Source organism: Rhinatrema bivittatum, chromosome 3 (genome assembly GCF_901001135.1).
Source record: "Rhinatrema bivittatum chromosome 3, aRhiBiv1.1, whole genome shotgun sequence".
In the NCBI taxonomy this organism is placed as follows: Eukaryota; Metazoa; Chordata; class Amphibia; order Gymnophiona; family Rhinatrematidae; genus Rhinatrema; species Rhinatrema bivittatum.
In genome coordinates this window covers 198,586,031-198,601,575 of record NC_042617.1, presented here as the reverse complement: position 1 = coordinate 198,601,575, position 15,545 = coordinate 198,586,031, and the positions used below count along the sequence as shown (strand labels likewise).

General features: G+C 42.2%; 1 protein-coding gene across 1 annotated transcript in view; it reads left to right on the top strand.

Annotated features, from left to right (window-relative positions):
- The window catches only part of PRKD3 (protein kinase D3), a 218,111-nt gene that overhangs the window by 18,997 nt on the left and 183,569 nt on the right, over positions 1-15,545 (top strand). Inside the window, 1 exon segment of the mRNA XM_029594096.1 lies at positions 13,660-13,798. Coding sequence (XP_029449956.1) covers positions 13,660-13,798 — 139 coding nt within the window.

Here is a 15,545-nt window from a genome sequence, read left to right as displayed (position 1 = left end):
GTATTTACTTTGAACCTTGCCATTTAAGAAGTTATTTCAATTCTCATGCTAGTCATGGTTAATCAACTTCTCATTGATAGGCTTTTTATTTGTATGCTTTTCTCTCTATTATATCTTATTTCCTTTTCCTTTTTGTTTCACTTAATTTGGTCTTGTCTCTCCCCTAATTTCCTGCAAAATGTGGGGTTTTTCAGCAATATATTGTGGGGCAGATTTTTAAAAAGTACGCTGGATTTTATAAGATACGCGCGTAGCCGCGCATATCTTATAAAATCCGGGGTCGGCGCGCGCAAGGGGGTGTACATTTGTGCAACCTGCGCGCGCCGAGCCCAGCGCGGCCTGCCTGTTCCCTCCGAGGCCGCTCCGATTTCGGAGCGGCCTCGGAGGTACTTTTCTTCGCCCTCCCCCCACCTTCCCCTCCCTTCTCCTACCTAACCCACCCCCCCTTACCTTTGTCGGCAAAGTTACGCCTGCTGAAAGCAGGCGTAACTTTGCGCGCATCGCCGGCAGCCCCACTCCGTCCTCCGGTCCAAGGGGCGTGGTCCGGAGGCCTCGACCACGCCCCCGGGCCGGCACCACGGCCCGCCCCCGAAATGCCACGTTGTTTCGGGGACGCCCCCGGACACCCCCCGGACACACCCCCTCCCTCCCCTTTTCGAAAGCCCCGGGACTTACGCGCGCGCCGGTGGCCTATGCAAAATAGGCGCGCCGGCGCTCGCGGCCCTTTTAAAATCCGCCCCTATGTGTTTATTTGCTAAATCTTTGCTGCTGAACTTCCTCAGTTTTTTTTCTGTAACGGTATGCTTGTGTCTATATTGAAAAGAAAAAAAAATACAGAGTATGTGCTGTTGTTGTTTCCCATGTTTCATTTCTGAAACAAAAATGAAAGAGAGATGAGCAAAATAACATATTTTTGTTTTGGTTTTTGTGCCCACCCACGCCGCCTGCGGGTGCAGCAAATCAAACTGGTGCCAGCTGACTGGAGGTCTGTACATCATAATGGTGCACGTCTCAGGTCATCTGGCACCAGTTTGATTTGCTGCACTGACAGGGCAGAAGCAACAGGAAATTACTGCTGTCGCTTGTTGGGATACTATTAATGCAAGTAAGTTGGGGGGGGGAGGGCGAGTTTAAAATAAAACCCAGGGAGGTTTTTTTTTTTTTAATTGGACAGCATGGGATTTAATTTAAAATGGCAACTGGAGTAGAGTCGAGTTGTGATTTTAGTACGCAGTGAAACCAAAATGAAAAACAAGAAAACCACAAAAAAAAAGTAAACAAAATAAATTGCTAAACGAAAATGAAACCAAATAAAAATGAAATGTTCTAAGAATGCTATGCCCATGTGTACTGTTAGTGGGCGTACACTTGTTGTACGAGGTACATTTGTATTAAAAACAGTTTCTTCTTTCATTCCAAAAGTGAATTAAAGTTTTTCCAACAGTATGCCCAGATTAAAGATGCTCCTTTCTGGGAGCATGAATATTACATTGAATTCTCATTTGGAGCCTTCATTTGAACCTGTGGCATTGCCTCCATTGGATCAATAGCTTGATACCAAGGGTCTACCACGGAGGTGCGTATGAAAGACCACAATGTCCCCTTTCTGCTCGGTCTTATTTGGCTTTATTGAACATACGCATAAACACTCGTAAATTTCACTAACAGACTTACAATTTCCAAACTGTAAAGGAGCCGATGGTCAGCCAAATTCTCTTATCCGTGTCCAGACTTTTTCCTCAGGTGTAGGCCCTGGAAGTGGAAAATGGCAGGAGGGGTGTAATTCAGGCAATTATTGTGGGGAGCCAATTTTCAAATAAGTTGTGTAATTGCTTTTCTTGCACATACTTCATGCAAATTTTCAAGGATAAACTACAAACATTGTTTCTTTTTGAAAATTAGCAGGTACAAAGAATGTGCACGAAAAGTGACCGTATATCTTGCACCTGCTATTTAAGGGAGGAGGTGGGGGAGGTGCACATGAACTCGTCTACATTTTGAAGATGGAACATATGCACACTGTTCCCACCCCAGACCTAAATGCTCACAGGAAACCTCTTTATCACACAGCTAAAAGTGCATGCGCTATGGAGCCTGCAGATACATTTAGCCATATTTTGAGGAGGGTGATTTTCAGTCAGGACTTTTTACTCAATACCTTCTGAAAATGGCCTCTCTCACACTTTCTTTATATATTCATGTTTATATAGTTCGTTATGTAGTGTCCACTTTCTTTTACCTGATTGGAGTTGCTTCTTTTCCCAGTCATGTTGCATGTTCTTCTATGGTAGGAATTTCCAGAGTCTACTGGCAATTTTGAGACAAACACAGAGTCCTTGAACAAATATCAGTTCAATAGTTTTCCTCCAGTGTAACTATTTCTTGGAGTTTCTCTTTATGTTTTAGCCCCCTTGCTACTTTTGAAAAAAATGAAATTCTTTACATACAGGAATTCTTTGTATTTTTATTTGTGCATTCTTATAGTGCATGGTTTCTAAAACTATATTTCAGTGCAGATTACAATGAGTATGCATAAAATAGACACACAAAAGTAAAGTTAATATGTATAAATAACAGTAGTCCATAAGCTAGCATGCTTTTTGTCTCTGCATATCTAGGCATGCTCTTTTCTCTTGTGTTCTTAATTTCAGCCAGACTCTTCTTGTTATCTTTCTCTGTTCATTGCAGATCTTATGCCGAGCTTTATTAGCCGAAGCTAGGGAGGATAAACTTAACAGCTACGTGAAGCAGAATATACACATGTATATGGTCACGCATAGATTTACTGTAGTATTTTAAAACACGTGCGTATGATATATGCGCATTTTTATAAAATACGCGTGTATAGAGACTTGTGCGTGAATTCATGTAGTGCACTGAAACCATATACATCAATATATTAAGTGCATGTACTTTACTCACCTATTTTAGAAATATGCGTACATATAGTTTATGCATAAAAGTAAAGTAGACTTGGTCACCTATTTGATAACATGCGCGCATCAATGAAATTATCAGCTTTATCAAGTAGTCTACCAGTTTGCCCACTCCTTCTCATGGTCATCAAGACCTTCCTGGTTCTTCAGCATGAACTTTCCCCCAATTAAATGTTCAATATTACTTAGGCCAGATAATTATCAGGTGAAAATATATGCAGGTAAATTGGAAAATGTGTGTAAATGTCTTTTTAAAAATAGGAACTTACATTTGTAACTGTTGGGTCCCGCCCCAGAACACCCCCTAGACCACCCCTTTTTTCACACATATATGTGCATGCAATAGTGAAAGTGTGCACACATTTTGGACTTTTATAAAATACGCAGTATGCAAGTAGGAGGCTACATACGCACATATATGCTAATTTTTACGTGCATAATGTTTTGAAAATTCATCTTTTAGTCTTCTGCTTGTATTGCTACAAGTCGTACTCATATTCTTTTACAATGAGTTCAACTTCTCTTTATTTTCTCACCATTCTTTGTTCTTTTTTTTTAAATTTGTTCAGCCAAGAGAGTGAGCAAATTGAAAGCTTGGTACTCAGACTTATTGTTTGTCAGTTTTTCTCGAGACAAGGTGATGGTAAGAACTGTTCCAAGGTTTGATCTTGCTTATAATTCTCCTGTTTAGATTTACTACATTGTTTTGCCTGTTTTGTGGGCAATTTTCAGTAGCCTTTCTAGGTACAAAGTCTGTGTGTAGTCTGAATCTGTGGATCTGAAGGCAGTTTTCAAAGGAAACTACACACTGGTAGGATATCTTTCAAACTGTACACTGAGGACAGTGGCAAATACACTGAGGACAGTGTATTTGCCACTGTCCTCAGTGGCAAATACACAAGTATATAATTGCATGTGGATTTATGATCATATTTTTACAACCCACTCATATCTCATACACAAATATTATAAAATACTTGTATCTCTATCATAAGAACATAAGTTGCCATAATGAGTCAGACTGAGGGTCCATCAAATCCAGCATCCTGTTTCCAACAGTGGCCAATCCAGGTTACAATCACCTGGCAAGTACCTAAACATTACATAGATCCCATGCTATGAATGCCAGTAATAGCAGTGGCTGTTACCTGAGTCAACTTGATTAATAGCAGTTTATGGACTTCTCCTTCAGGAACTTATCCAAACCTTTTTAAAACCCTTTTACGCTAACTGCCTTAACCACATCCTCCAGCAATAAATTCCAGAGCTTAATTGTGCATTGAGTGAAAAAGGAATTTTCTCAAATTTGTTTTAAATGTGTTACTGGCTAACTTCATGGAGTGCCCTCTAGGCCTTCCATTATCTGAAAGAGTAAATAACCGATTTACATTTAGCCATTCTAGTCCTCTCATGATTTTATTGACTTCTATCCTATCTTCCCTCAGCAGTCTCTTCTTCAAGCTTAACAGCCCTGACCTCTTTAGCCTTTCCTCATAAGGTAGCCGTTCCATTTGCTTAATATTTTTGGTCGCCCTTCTCTGTACCTTCTCCAGTGCAACTGTATCTTTCTTGAGATGTGACAACCAGAATTGTATTCAAAGTACAATCTCACCATGGAGCAATACAGATGCATTATGACATTCACCATTTTATTCACCATTCCCTTCCTAATAATTCCTAACATTGTTTCCTTTTTCGAGCACACTGAGCGACTATTTCAAAGTATTATCTACTAGGGATGTGCAATTCTTTTTCCCGAATTAGGTAATGTCAACAAAATTGCCTAATTCAGAATGGTTCGGGAGAACCGAAAAACGATTGAATTTTTTCCGAAATTCATTTTTGAGTTAGCGCGCGCTAACTCTCGATAGTGTGCACTAACTCTGCTAGGTTAGTGCGTACTATCAGTAATCAGTGCGCCCTAACCCGAAAATTGGGGCCCCCGAACCATGGGAAAAACTAAGCCAGACACGAAATTTTACCCGAAGCACATTTTTATTATCTACTATGACGCCTATATCTTTTTCCTGGGTTATTTTTCCCTATATGCATCACCTTGCACTGGTCCACATTAAATTTCATTTGCCATTTAGATGCCCAATTTTCCAGTCTCACAAGGTCTTCCTGCAATTTATCACAATCTGCTTGTGATTTAACTACTCTGAACAATTTTGTATCATCTGCAAATTTGATCACTCATTCGTACCCCTTTGTAGATTTTTGATAAATATATTAAAAAGCACCAGTCCACGTACAGATCCTTGAAGCACTCCACTGTTTACCTTTGACCACTGAGAAAACTGATCATTTAATCCTACTGTCTGTTTTTTTTGTCTTTTAACCAATATCCGATCCACAAAAGAACATTGCCTCATATCCCATGACTTTTTAGTTTTCTTAGAAGCTTCTTATGAGGGATTTTAGCAAATGCCTTCTGAAAATCCAAATACACTACTTCTACTGTTTCATCTTTATCTACATGTTCGTAAACCCCTTCAAAAAATGTGGCAGATCTGTGAGGCAAGAGTTCCCTTAGGTAAATCCATGCTGGCTGTGTCCCATTAAACTATATCTATCTATATGTTCTGTGATTTTGTTCTTTAGAATAGTTTATACAATTTTTCCCAGAACTGAAGTCAGACTCACTGGTCTATTATTTCCAGGATCACCACTGGAGCCTGTTACGCATCCCGTCTGTGCACGAGCCTGCTCATCTTCATGGTTCCACAGCAGGTCCCAGGTCGGCCTCCCTAGCGGCAGCTGCAAGTGCTTTCAGGCCTCGGCGTCCTGTGGCGGCAGTCGCCGGGCCTTCCACTGCGCACCAGGCCTCATGCCAGAGCTCGGCGTCCTCGGCTGTGTTGGCCATGCCCCTACGTGCACACAGACCGCCCGGCCTCTTGTAGGGCCAAGTGCGGGTTCTAGCTCCGTGGCGCGCCCTGATTGATTCCCTGTTATAAGGAAGTCCCTGCTTGAACTTCCTTGCCTTGGCAATCGGGTCGGCGTTTGTTACTTGCTCCAGTCTTGTTCCAGGATCCTTCTGTTCCAGTTCTGTTCCTGCATCCTAGTTCTCCAGCGTCCTTCTGTTCCTGTTCATCTGTCCGTCTCCCCAGGTACTACCTCCGGACTGTCTCAGTGGTACTGACCTCGGCTTTCTCCTTTGCCTGCCTGCCTGCTGCCTGCCTTCTGACTCCAGTCTGTTCCTCTGCCTGCCTGCCTGCCTTCCTGCTGCCTGCCTTCTGACTCCAGTCTGTTCCTCGACCTGCCTGCCTGCTGCCTGCCTTCTGACCTTGGCCTGCCTGTGACCTCATCTGACCTCCAGAACCTGACCTCTGCTTTGCTGACTACTCCTTGGACTGACTCCCGGACTTTGACCTCTGCCTGCTTGACCACGTCTCTAGATTCTGGCTCTGTTCCTAGCCTTGTCATCACCTTCGCTCTTCTGGTCCTCCTTGTTCCATCTGACCTCCAGTATCGAACCTGACCGCGCTCCCCTTCTGCCTGTGGGCACGCCGGACTTCCATTCTCCCAGGAGACCCTGCGAGGCCCATCTAAGTCCAAGCGGCTCTGGTCCCTATGGGCTTCTCCCAGGGGGACCTCGGGCTTCCAGTGGTGAAGCTCTTCCTAGCCTCTGTCTCCTTCAGTGTTCTGCTCCCTGGAGGCAGTTGCTTCCTGGTCCCTACCAGGAGGTAGTTCTCCACTGCCTCAGGACAAGGGTCCACCCCCGAGCGCAACAGAGTCCTTTGTAAATATTGGGGTTTCATTGGCCACCCTCCAGGTACAATGGTTGATTTTAATGATAGGTTGCAAATTATTACTACTAGATCTGAAATCACCTGGTCCAGATGGTGTGTATACCATCTGGACCAGGTGATTTGCTACTCTTCAGTTTGTCAGTATGACCTACTACATCTTCCAGGTGTCCACCCTGATTTTGGTTCAGTTCATCCAAATCATCACCCTCGAAAACCGTCTCCGGAATGGATATTTCCCCAACGTTCTCATTAGTAAATACTGAAGCAAAGAATTAATTTAGTTGTTCCACAATAGCCTTATTTCCCTAAGTGTCCCTTTAACCCTCAATCATTTAACGAACCATACGACTCCCTCGCAGGCTTCCTGCTTTGGATATATTTTTTAAAGTTTTTATTATGATTTGCTGCCTCTTCGGCCAACTTCATTTCAAATTCTCTCTTAGCCTGTCTTATCAAATTTTTACATTTAACTTGACAGTGTTTATGCTTTTTCCTATTTTTCTTCGGAAATATACGTTTTCTAATTTTTGAAGAATTTTTTTTGGCTAAAATAGCCTTTATCACCACGCCTTTTAACCATGCTGGATATTGTTTGGCCTTCCTTCCACCTTTCTTAATGCATTGAATACATCTGTAATGTGCTTCTAAGATGGTATTTTTAAATAATGTCCACGTCTGTTGTACACTCCTAACCTCTGCAGCTGCATCTTTCTGTTTTTCCTAACTATTTTCCTCATTTTATCAAAGTTTCCCTTTTGAAAGTTTAGTGCTAGAGCTGTAGATTTACATATTGTCCTTCTTCCAATCATTAGTTCAAATTTGATCAATGTATGATCACTATTGCCAAGTGGCCCCACTAACATTACCTCTCTCACCAAATCTAAAATAGCTCCTTCTTTCGTTTTTGGTTCTTGAACCAATTGCTCCATGAGGCATCCATCCAGGAACTTTATTTCTCTATCATGTCCTGATGTTACATTTACCCAGTCAATATTGGGGTAATTGAAATCTCCCATTATTACTGCACTGCCAAATTGGTTAGCTTCCCTGATTTCTCTTAGCATTTCATCATCCATCTTATTTTTCCAGGTGGACGGTAGTATACTCCTATCGCTGTACTCTTACCCAACACGCATGGCATTTCTACGCATAAAGATTTACTGTGCTTTTAGTCTCTTGTATGATCTTTATCCTGTTGGACTATATACCCTGCTGGGCATAGAGTGCCACCCCCCCACCACCACCACCACCAAGTTGATCCTCCCTATCATTGTGATATAATTTATACCCTGATATAGCACTGTCCCACCAAGTCTCTGAGATGCCAATTAAGTCTATGTCATCATTCACTGCTATACACTCTAACTCTCCCATCTTAGACTTCTGGCATTGGCATACAGACATTTCAAAATGTGTGCTTTGTTTGGATTAACAACCTGCTTTGCAGTTGATAGAGATAATTTGGACTTCTTTAGCTCAGGTGATTATTTATAGGCATATGGATTAGGGGTGTGCATTCATCCTGGTTCAGGACCCCGAAACCCGAACAAATTTTTCCTGAAAGTTTGGGGAAAAATTTGTTTTCGGATTAGTGTGCGTTAACTTCCGATAGTGCACGCTAACTCCCATTAGTGCGCGCTAATGTTAAAATGTTAGCGCGCACTAATCCTGTTAGTGCGCACTAATCCGAAATTCGGGTCACCCCAAATTTCAAATGGCTGAACATGCAGGATATATGATATTTCCCATGGGGGGCTGAAAATGAAGCTCAAACCAAAAGGTTCAGGCTTTGCACATCCCTAATATGGATTATTTTTGCTTTGATTGGAGCATCTCTGTTGAGATGTATTAACTCTTCTGTTTCATTAGTATCCTTTGACGATACCTTCCTCCAAACCACGTTTTTTTGAGCGACATCAACTTTCCCCCTTGTTTTAGTTTAAAAGCTGTTCTATCTCATTTTTAAAGTTTAGCACCAGCAGCCTGGTTCCATTCCGGTTAAGGTAGAACCTGCCTTTTTGGAAAGTCTCCCCTTTCCCCAAATGGTTGCTCAGTTCCTTGAAAAATTGAAACCCTCTTCCCTACACCATCGTCTCATCCATGCATTGAGACTCTGGAGCTCTGCCTGCCTCTGGTGACCTGCGCATGGAACAGGGAGCATTTCAGAGAATGCTACCCTGGAGGTTCTGGATTTCAGCTTCCTATTCCTACCAAAAATCCTAAATTTGGTTTCCAGAACCTCTTTCCCACATTTTCCTATGATGTTGGTGCCCACATGTACAAAACAGCCGACTCCATCCAAGCACTGTCTAAAATCCTATCTAGTTGACACGTGAGGTCCGCCACCTTTGTACCAGGCAGGCAAGTTACCAGGAGGTCCTCACATCCTCCAGACACCCAGCTATCTCCATTCCTAATAATCAAATCTATGACGGTTGATTTAATCCTTCTCTTTTGGGCAGTAGCCCTGGGAGACTTGTGCTAGGTGTGAGAGCACAGTGCATCACCTGGAGAGCAGATCTTTTCTATAGGATCACTAGAATTAGCTCTCTTTGGCTTGCTTTTTATCTCAGACACATGCGTATGTATCTGCACAAACACATGCAATGTATTGAAAGCGAATATTTCAGTGCATTGAACATGCATATTTTTCCTGTCTGTTTAAAAACTATACACGTGTATATTATATATATGTATAGAGGGGCGGTGTGTGATCCTCGATTGAGAGACCCGCCCCCTCTGATGTCACTGAGGACTGTGACGGACGTTAAACGGCGCCAGAACACCCGGTGCCTACGCACAGGGATGCCACACACCATCACCAGCGAGCTCCCTGAACTAACTGTGATGAGAAAGACAGAAGGAAAGAAAAAAAGGTGAAAGAATCCATCTGGAACTGAGAGGGGAGGGGCGGTGTGTGATCCTCGATTGAGAGACCCGCCCCCCCTCTGATGTCACTGAGGACTGTGACTGACGTTAAACGGCGCCATAACACCAGGCGTCACGCGCTGAAGGGGCACGACAAAGGGGCACTCCCCTTTGTGCTTCCCTTCGTGCATCCCGTAGTGTTAGCCATCCCCCATGTTCTTTTATATCCCTTGTTAACAATCCCCATATTTAAATGTTTAATGTATTTGACAAAGGTAACGCATAAGTTCCTGCAAATTTTGTTTAAATGTAAACCGATGTGATATGTAAAATCGAACACCGGTATATAAAAGTAAATAAATAAATAAATATTATACATGCGAAAATAAGGTAAGACACGTAAATCTTGATTTTTGCACATAAGTTGGTATATTTAAGACATGCGCGTGTAAATGAAATTACCAGTTTTACTAATTATTCAACCAGTTTTCCCAGTCTTTCTGCAGGTCATCAAGACCCTCCTGGTTCTTCAGTCTGAACTCCCCTCTGTTCATCCAAACCTCCCATCCAACCAGTAGTACACAGTAAACACATTTGATATCACTTATGTAAGATAATTAACCTGTGTAAAATTACATGAGCAAGTTGGCAAATCTATGTGCGTCTCTTTTATAATTGGAATTTATGCACACAAATGTTGTCCTTGCCCCTAGAATGCCCTTTTTTTACACGTGTATATGTGCACATGAACCATAAATTATGCAGGTGTTTTCGATGTTTATAAAATAGTGAATATTATGGGGTAGATTTTCAGACCGCGTGAATAGGTGTACTTTTGCTGGCGCATCAGGCGCAAGCAAAAGTAAGCGGGATTTTAGTAGATACGCGCGGAGCCGTGCGTATCCGCTAAAATCCGGGATCGGCGCGCGCAAAGCTATGGATTCTGTATAGCTGGCGCGCGCCAAGCCGCGCAGCCTACCTCCATTCCCTCTGAGGCCGCTCCAAAATCGGAGCGGCCTCGGAGGGAACTTTCTTTTGCCCTCCCCTCACCTTCCCCTACCTAACCCACCCGCCCGGCCCTGTCTAAACCCCATCCTTACCTTTGTCGGGGGATTTACGCCTCCCAGAGGGAGGCGTAAATCCCCGCGCGCCAGCGGGCCGCTAGCGCGCCGGGACGCAACCTGGGGGCGGGTCCGGAGGGCGCGGCCGCGCCCCCGGGCCGTAACCACGCCCCCGGACCCGCCCCGAAACGCTCCCGACATGCCCCCAAAACGGCGCTGCGCTCGGTCCCGCCCCCGACACGCCCCCTCCGAAAACCCCGGGACTTACGCGAGTCCCGGGGCTCTACGCGCACCGGTAGGCCTATGTAAAATAGGCTCACCGGCGCGCAGGGCCCTGCTCGCCTAAATCCGCCCGGATTTGGGCGGATTTAGGCGAGCAGGGCTCTTAAAATCCGCCCCTATGAGTGCATGTTATTTATGTGCGAAAATGCTAATTTTTAAATGCATAATGTTTTTAAAAATTCACTCCCTAAGGTGTGATTTTTCAAAAGGATTTAGTTGCATAAATATGATTTTGAAAATTGCCCACGGAGGGGGGTGGGTGGGCGTGTATGTGTAAAAGTATGCACATAACTCACGCACATGAAGGTGAATTTTAAAAGCCCAACACGCACCAAAACCAGAAGATATGCGAATATGTTGGGACAGGGCATGGACATTTCTGGATTTCACAGTGAAACCAGTGTGTAAATACTTACGCACACAAGTACATACTGGTGTCTCCTGCTGCATAAATTTACTTTTTCTATGGATGGCGTGTAAGTCATACTACAAAAAAAAAACCAGATCAGCGGGGTTTTAAAGTTTGGGGCTAACATGAGAGAAGGGAGGCTATTTAACTTGGAGAGGTTAGGAAGTCCCTATCCCTTATGTGGGCAAACTGAGAAAACTGGTAATGGTATCGGCGAGCGTGTTTATTAAAATCCCTCCACTTACGCGGTGGAAGCAGCAGTTGTGTGCATAGGTGTGCGCTCACTTAAAATCCTGTGCACATGTGTGCGCAGTCAGCCTATTCTATAACATACGCACATATATGTGCGTATGTTATACAATGACCCTGGGGTGCGGGCCGTTGAATGTGCACACGTGCGCCCCGCGCCTATTTAAAAGTTACTGTCATATGTTTTATGTGCACAAAACAGTTGGGGGGGGGGGGAGTCTTTGGAGGCGTGGACATGTAAATGCGCGCCTGTACATTTTACGTGTGCACATCTGAAAATCAACATTATTACCCGAATTTTCAAAGCAGATTTATGCGCGCAAGTCTGCTTTTGAAGTTTGGGTTAAAATAAGCAAGTACTTTTTACTTGCTTGCTTTAGACCTATGCATGCAATTATAAAATTACCTTCAAAGTTTTTCTTTTTGAAAATTTGCTTGTGCAGATACACGGGCACAAAACTCCCACGCAGGACTTTGTACTTTTTTCTGCAGGCCGAGGACAGAAGGGGAAAACTGTGCACTTAGATTTAAAAATGCCATTCTGTGTGTGTACTTTATTCCCCCAGACTAAACACATGCCCTTGTTTAATGAAGCTAGAAGTATCTGCGTTGTGAACCTTTTTAACTGCTCTGAGGAATGCTATTTCCAGACAGACTATTTACCTAGGTAAATGGCTTCGCAATTTGGTCTTCCCATGGCCCGAACCCAAAACGATGAGACTTTACCCTCTGGATCTCGAGAACATATTAAAGTATTACCAACTTTTAAGACTTTCACCTCAAGATGAATTAAATTGTATTTCACTGAAACAGGACAGTCCGTAGTACTCCTCTAAGTTTCTTTCGAGCACTGTCAAATAGAGCAGTCTCTGCTTTGTATCCAGAGAAGGCTCGGTTGCAACCTGGACTTCCATTCACACCTTCACCAAACACCACAAGGTGGATGCATAGGCATCAGCTGATGCGATATTTGGGAGCTAGGTACTTCAACGTGGTGTGCATTTATGAGGGATTGCTGTTTTACAGGCCACAAGTCATGACTGCTGGGGGTGTACAATAGAATGAGGATTTTCTTTATTGCCAGTTCCTTTTCTATTAACTCCTGAAGGACTGATGCCACCATGAACATTTTGGATACACTGCTTACCTTTAAAGGACATGTTGATCTGTATACTATATTGGCTAATATATGACACCCAAAAAAAAACTATTGAAATGTGCATTTGCTAGAAAAGGACTTAGATTGGGTAGAAAGTTCTAGTGCAGGAGGAAGAGGCAACAGAACAGGAAGTGCTATGATGCAGCTTCTGGTGTGGTGCAATAATGTGGGCTATTGCCTTGCTATCAGAATTAATGGAACAGGGACTGAAAGAGGGAAAGTTCCCATTTTTTTGCCAATGCAGAATCTAGCCTGAAAAAAAAAAAGAACCCCATATGTTTTCTTCTTTATTGGAAACATTCCCTCAAATACAGATAAAGATTTCAGAGAGAGGAATCTGCAAGTTTCTTTTAGCTTGCACTTTGATCATTTTGATAATTTTAAAAGCAAGACCAAGCATGCCACATATTACTCTAAACTGTGCTCCTTTTCTGAACGGCTTATGCTGTGTTTAACTGCTGCACACACTATTGGATTGTGATTTGATTTTTATTGATTAAAAATGACTTTGGAATTTATTTTTAGGAAACCCTCTTACCTCCATTTCCTGCACCAGTGCTCCATAGATTTCAGATAGAATTGTGAAATGGGAGAAAATGTTTTGGAGTTAAAATTGGTGCAGTCCCTCTTCTGACACAATGAGCTATAAGCATCCAATATGTGTTGTTCTTAATACTTTTAGTAGTTTTAGTGCAAGGAAATTATGTTTATATAAAAAAAATTGTAAACGTTTCTGTGTTGTGTTTGTATGATTTTTATAGCAGATCATCATTATTAGACTGCATGATTTTATTTCTACGTTTGCACTTTTATACCTCAAATTAAATTGAATTAAAATAACCAGATTTCCCAGATGATAAAGTGTTAACAGGATAAATACTCGAAGATTAAAAAAAATAAAAAAATTGGCATGCACTAATTTAGAATCTGTTTTTTATTTCAGTTCCCGGAGTGCGGTTTCTTCGGCATGTATGACAAAATTCTCCTCTTTCGCCATGACCTGAACTCAGAAAATATTCTGCAGCGAATTACATCAGTAGAAGAGATCCATGAAGGAGACCTGGTGGAGGTTGTTCTCTCTGGTAGGTAACCATGGTGAAACAGTAAATCACTGAAGAAGCAATTATGCTCTTCTTGTTTTAGAAATAGAAAGAAATGATTTTCTTTCTTGTGTACAGTAAACTAATTATAAAGCATTCATAATCCTTTTTTTTTTCCAAGTGGCTGTCTTCTTAAATCAGAATGATGGCTCTCCCTGAGTCCTCTGGTTGAGGTCCGTTTTTAGATTTTTAGGCCACGTTAAAAAGAGTATGGCCATGGGAATGATCCTTTGTTCAGCAGTTCAGCTCTGTCCGTCTGTGCTCCTCTAGAACCATTCCTGTCTTCAAAGCAAAACTGTCAGGGAGATGATTGAACAGAAATGTTAGTGGAGCTGTCACAACTACTGTGAGTTTACATACTATTTTAGAATGTATCTCATTTGGCCCCTTTGCCCTGCCTATTTTCAGGCTAAGCAAGCCTTTCCATAATTACTCACCTCAGCCATTTTTCTTATCCACATCATGAGTACACTAACCAACGTTAGGCCCTCATAGCCTTCCCCTACTCAATTTTCCCTGTTTTTCACCCATGTTATGCAGACCCAATTCTCTATTTTTGCTTCACCCACTTTATGTATCCCAGAATATGTTATTCCAGATTATTCCTTCCCTGTTCATTGTTTTCACCCAGGTTATCCAAGTTATTTCTACCCTGTTCATTGTAAAACAAGACTCTGGCTCTGTTAATTTCGCTAGTTGTAATGTAAACCGAAGTGATAATTAATCTTGTTAATTGAACCTCGGTATATAAAAGTTACAAATAAATAAATAAATAAACCTCTTCTGTAAATGGAGTGGTATCAATTCATATTTATTTATTTATGAATTTATTTAAATGCATTTATATCCTGCACCTATAGTTCAGAGGGGTTCCATTAGTACAATTGGAATTAATAGAAGACATTAATTTAGCATGTAACAAAACAAAATCATATACATAAAAATAATGTAAGGCAAGGAACTCGAAATGCAGAGCATCTGGGTGCTGAGGTAGGAGATAAAATGTCTAGGGGAAAAGCAGTTCTAATTAGGTATGTCTTTAGTGCTTTTTAAAATTCTTTTTGCTCTATTAGACAATGTAGGGAGTTCCCAAAAAATGGCCCAGTGACTGAAAAGAACCTTTCATTCTTGATGGCTAGTTGTGTTGACCGCATGGAAGGGATATCCAGCATGAAATGAGATGAGGACCATAGAGTTCTAGTAGGGGTGTGTGTTTTTAAGTGTTGAAGATCTAGGGGGAGTGGAGATTAATGAGGTTATGTGTTATTGTAGCCAACTTATATAGTATTTGTTGATGAATAGAAAACCAATGGAGTTGTTTAAGGACCAGAGAGATGTACTCATGGTATTTGGTTCCAGTAAGTAACCAGGCGGCTGCATTCTGTACTAGCTGTAGCGGTGTTATGTAATGAGGCAAGCCAGTGTAAAGGGATTCACAGTAATCCAATGCAGGGTGAATTAGTGCTTGCAGTACAGTTCTGAAGTCTGAGGATCGAGGGTGGACTTCAGGCAACGTAACATCCTGAGTTTTGCAAACGAGGCCTTGACTACTTATTGAACTTAGAGATGCATGGGTATGTTAGGGTCAAAAATTATTCCTAAATTTCATAATTTCCTGGAAATTTGGAGGACATGATTCTCGACCATTATTTCTGTAGGGATAGGGTCCATGGGGGAAACAGCCAAGAATGATAATGTCATTTTCTATATAGTTAGTGATAGTTTATTA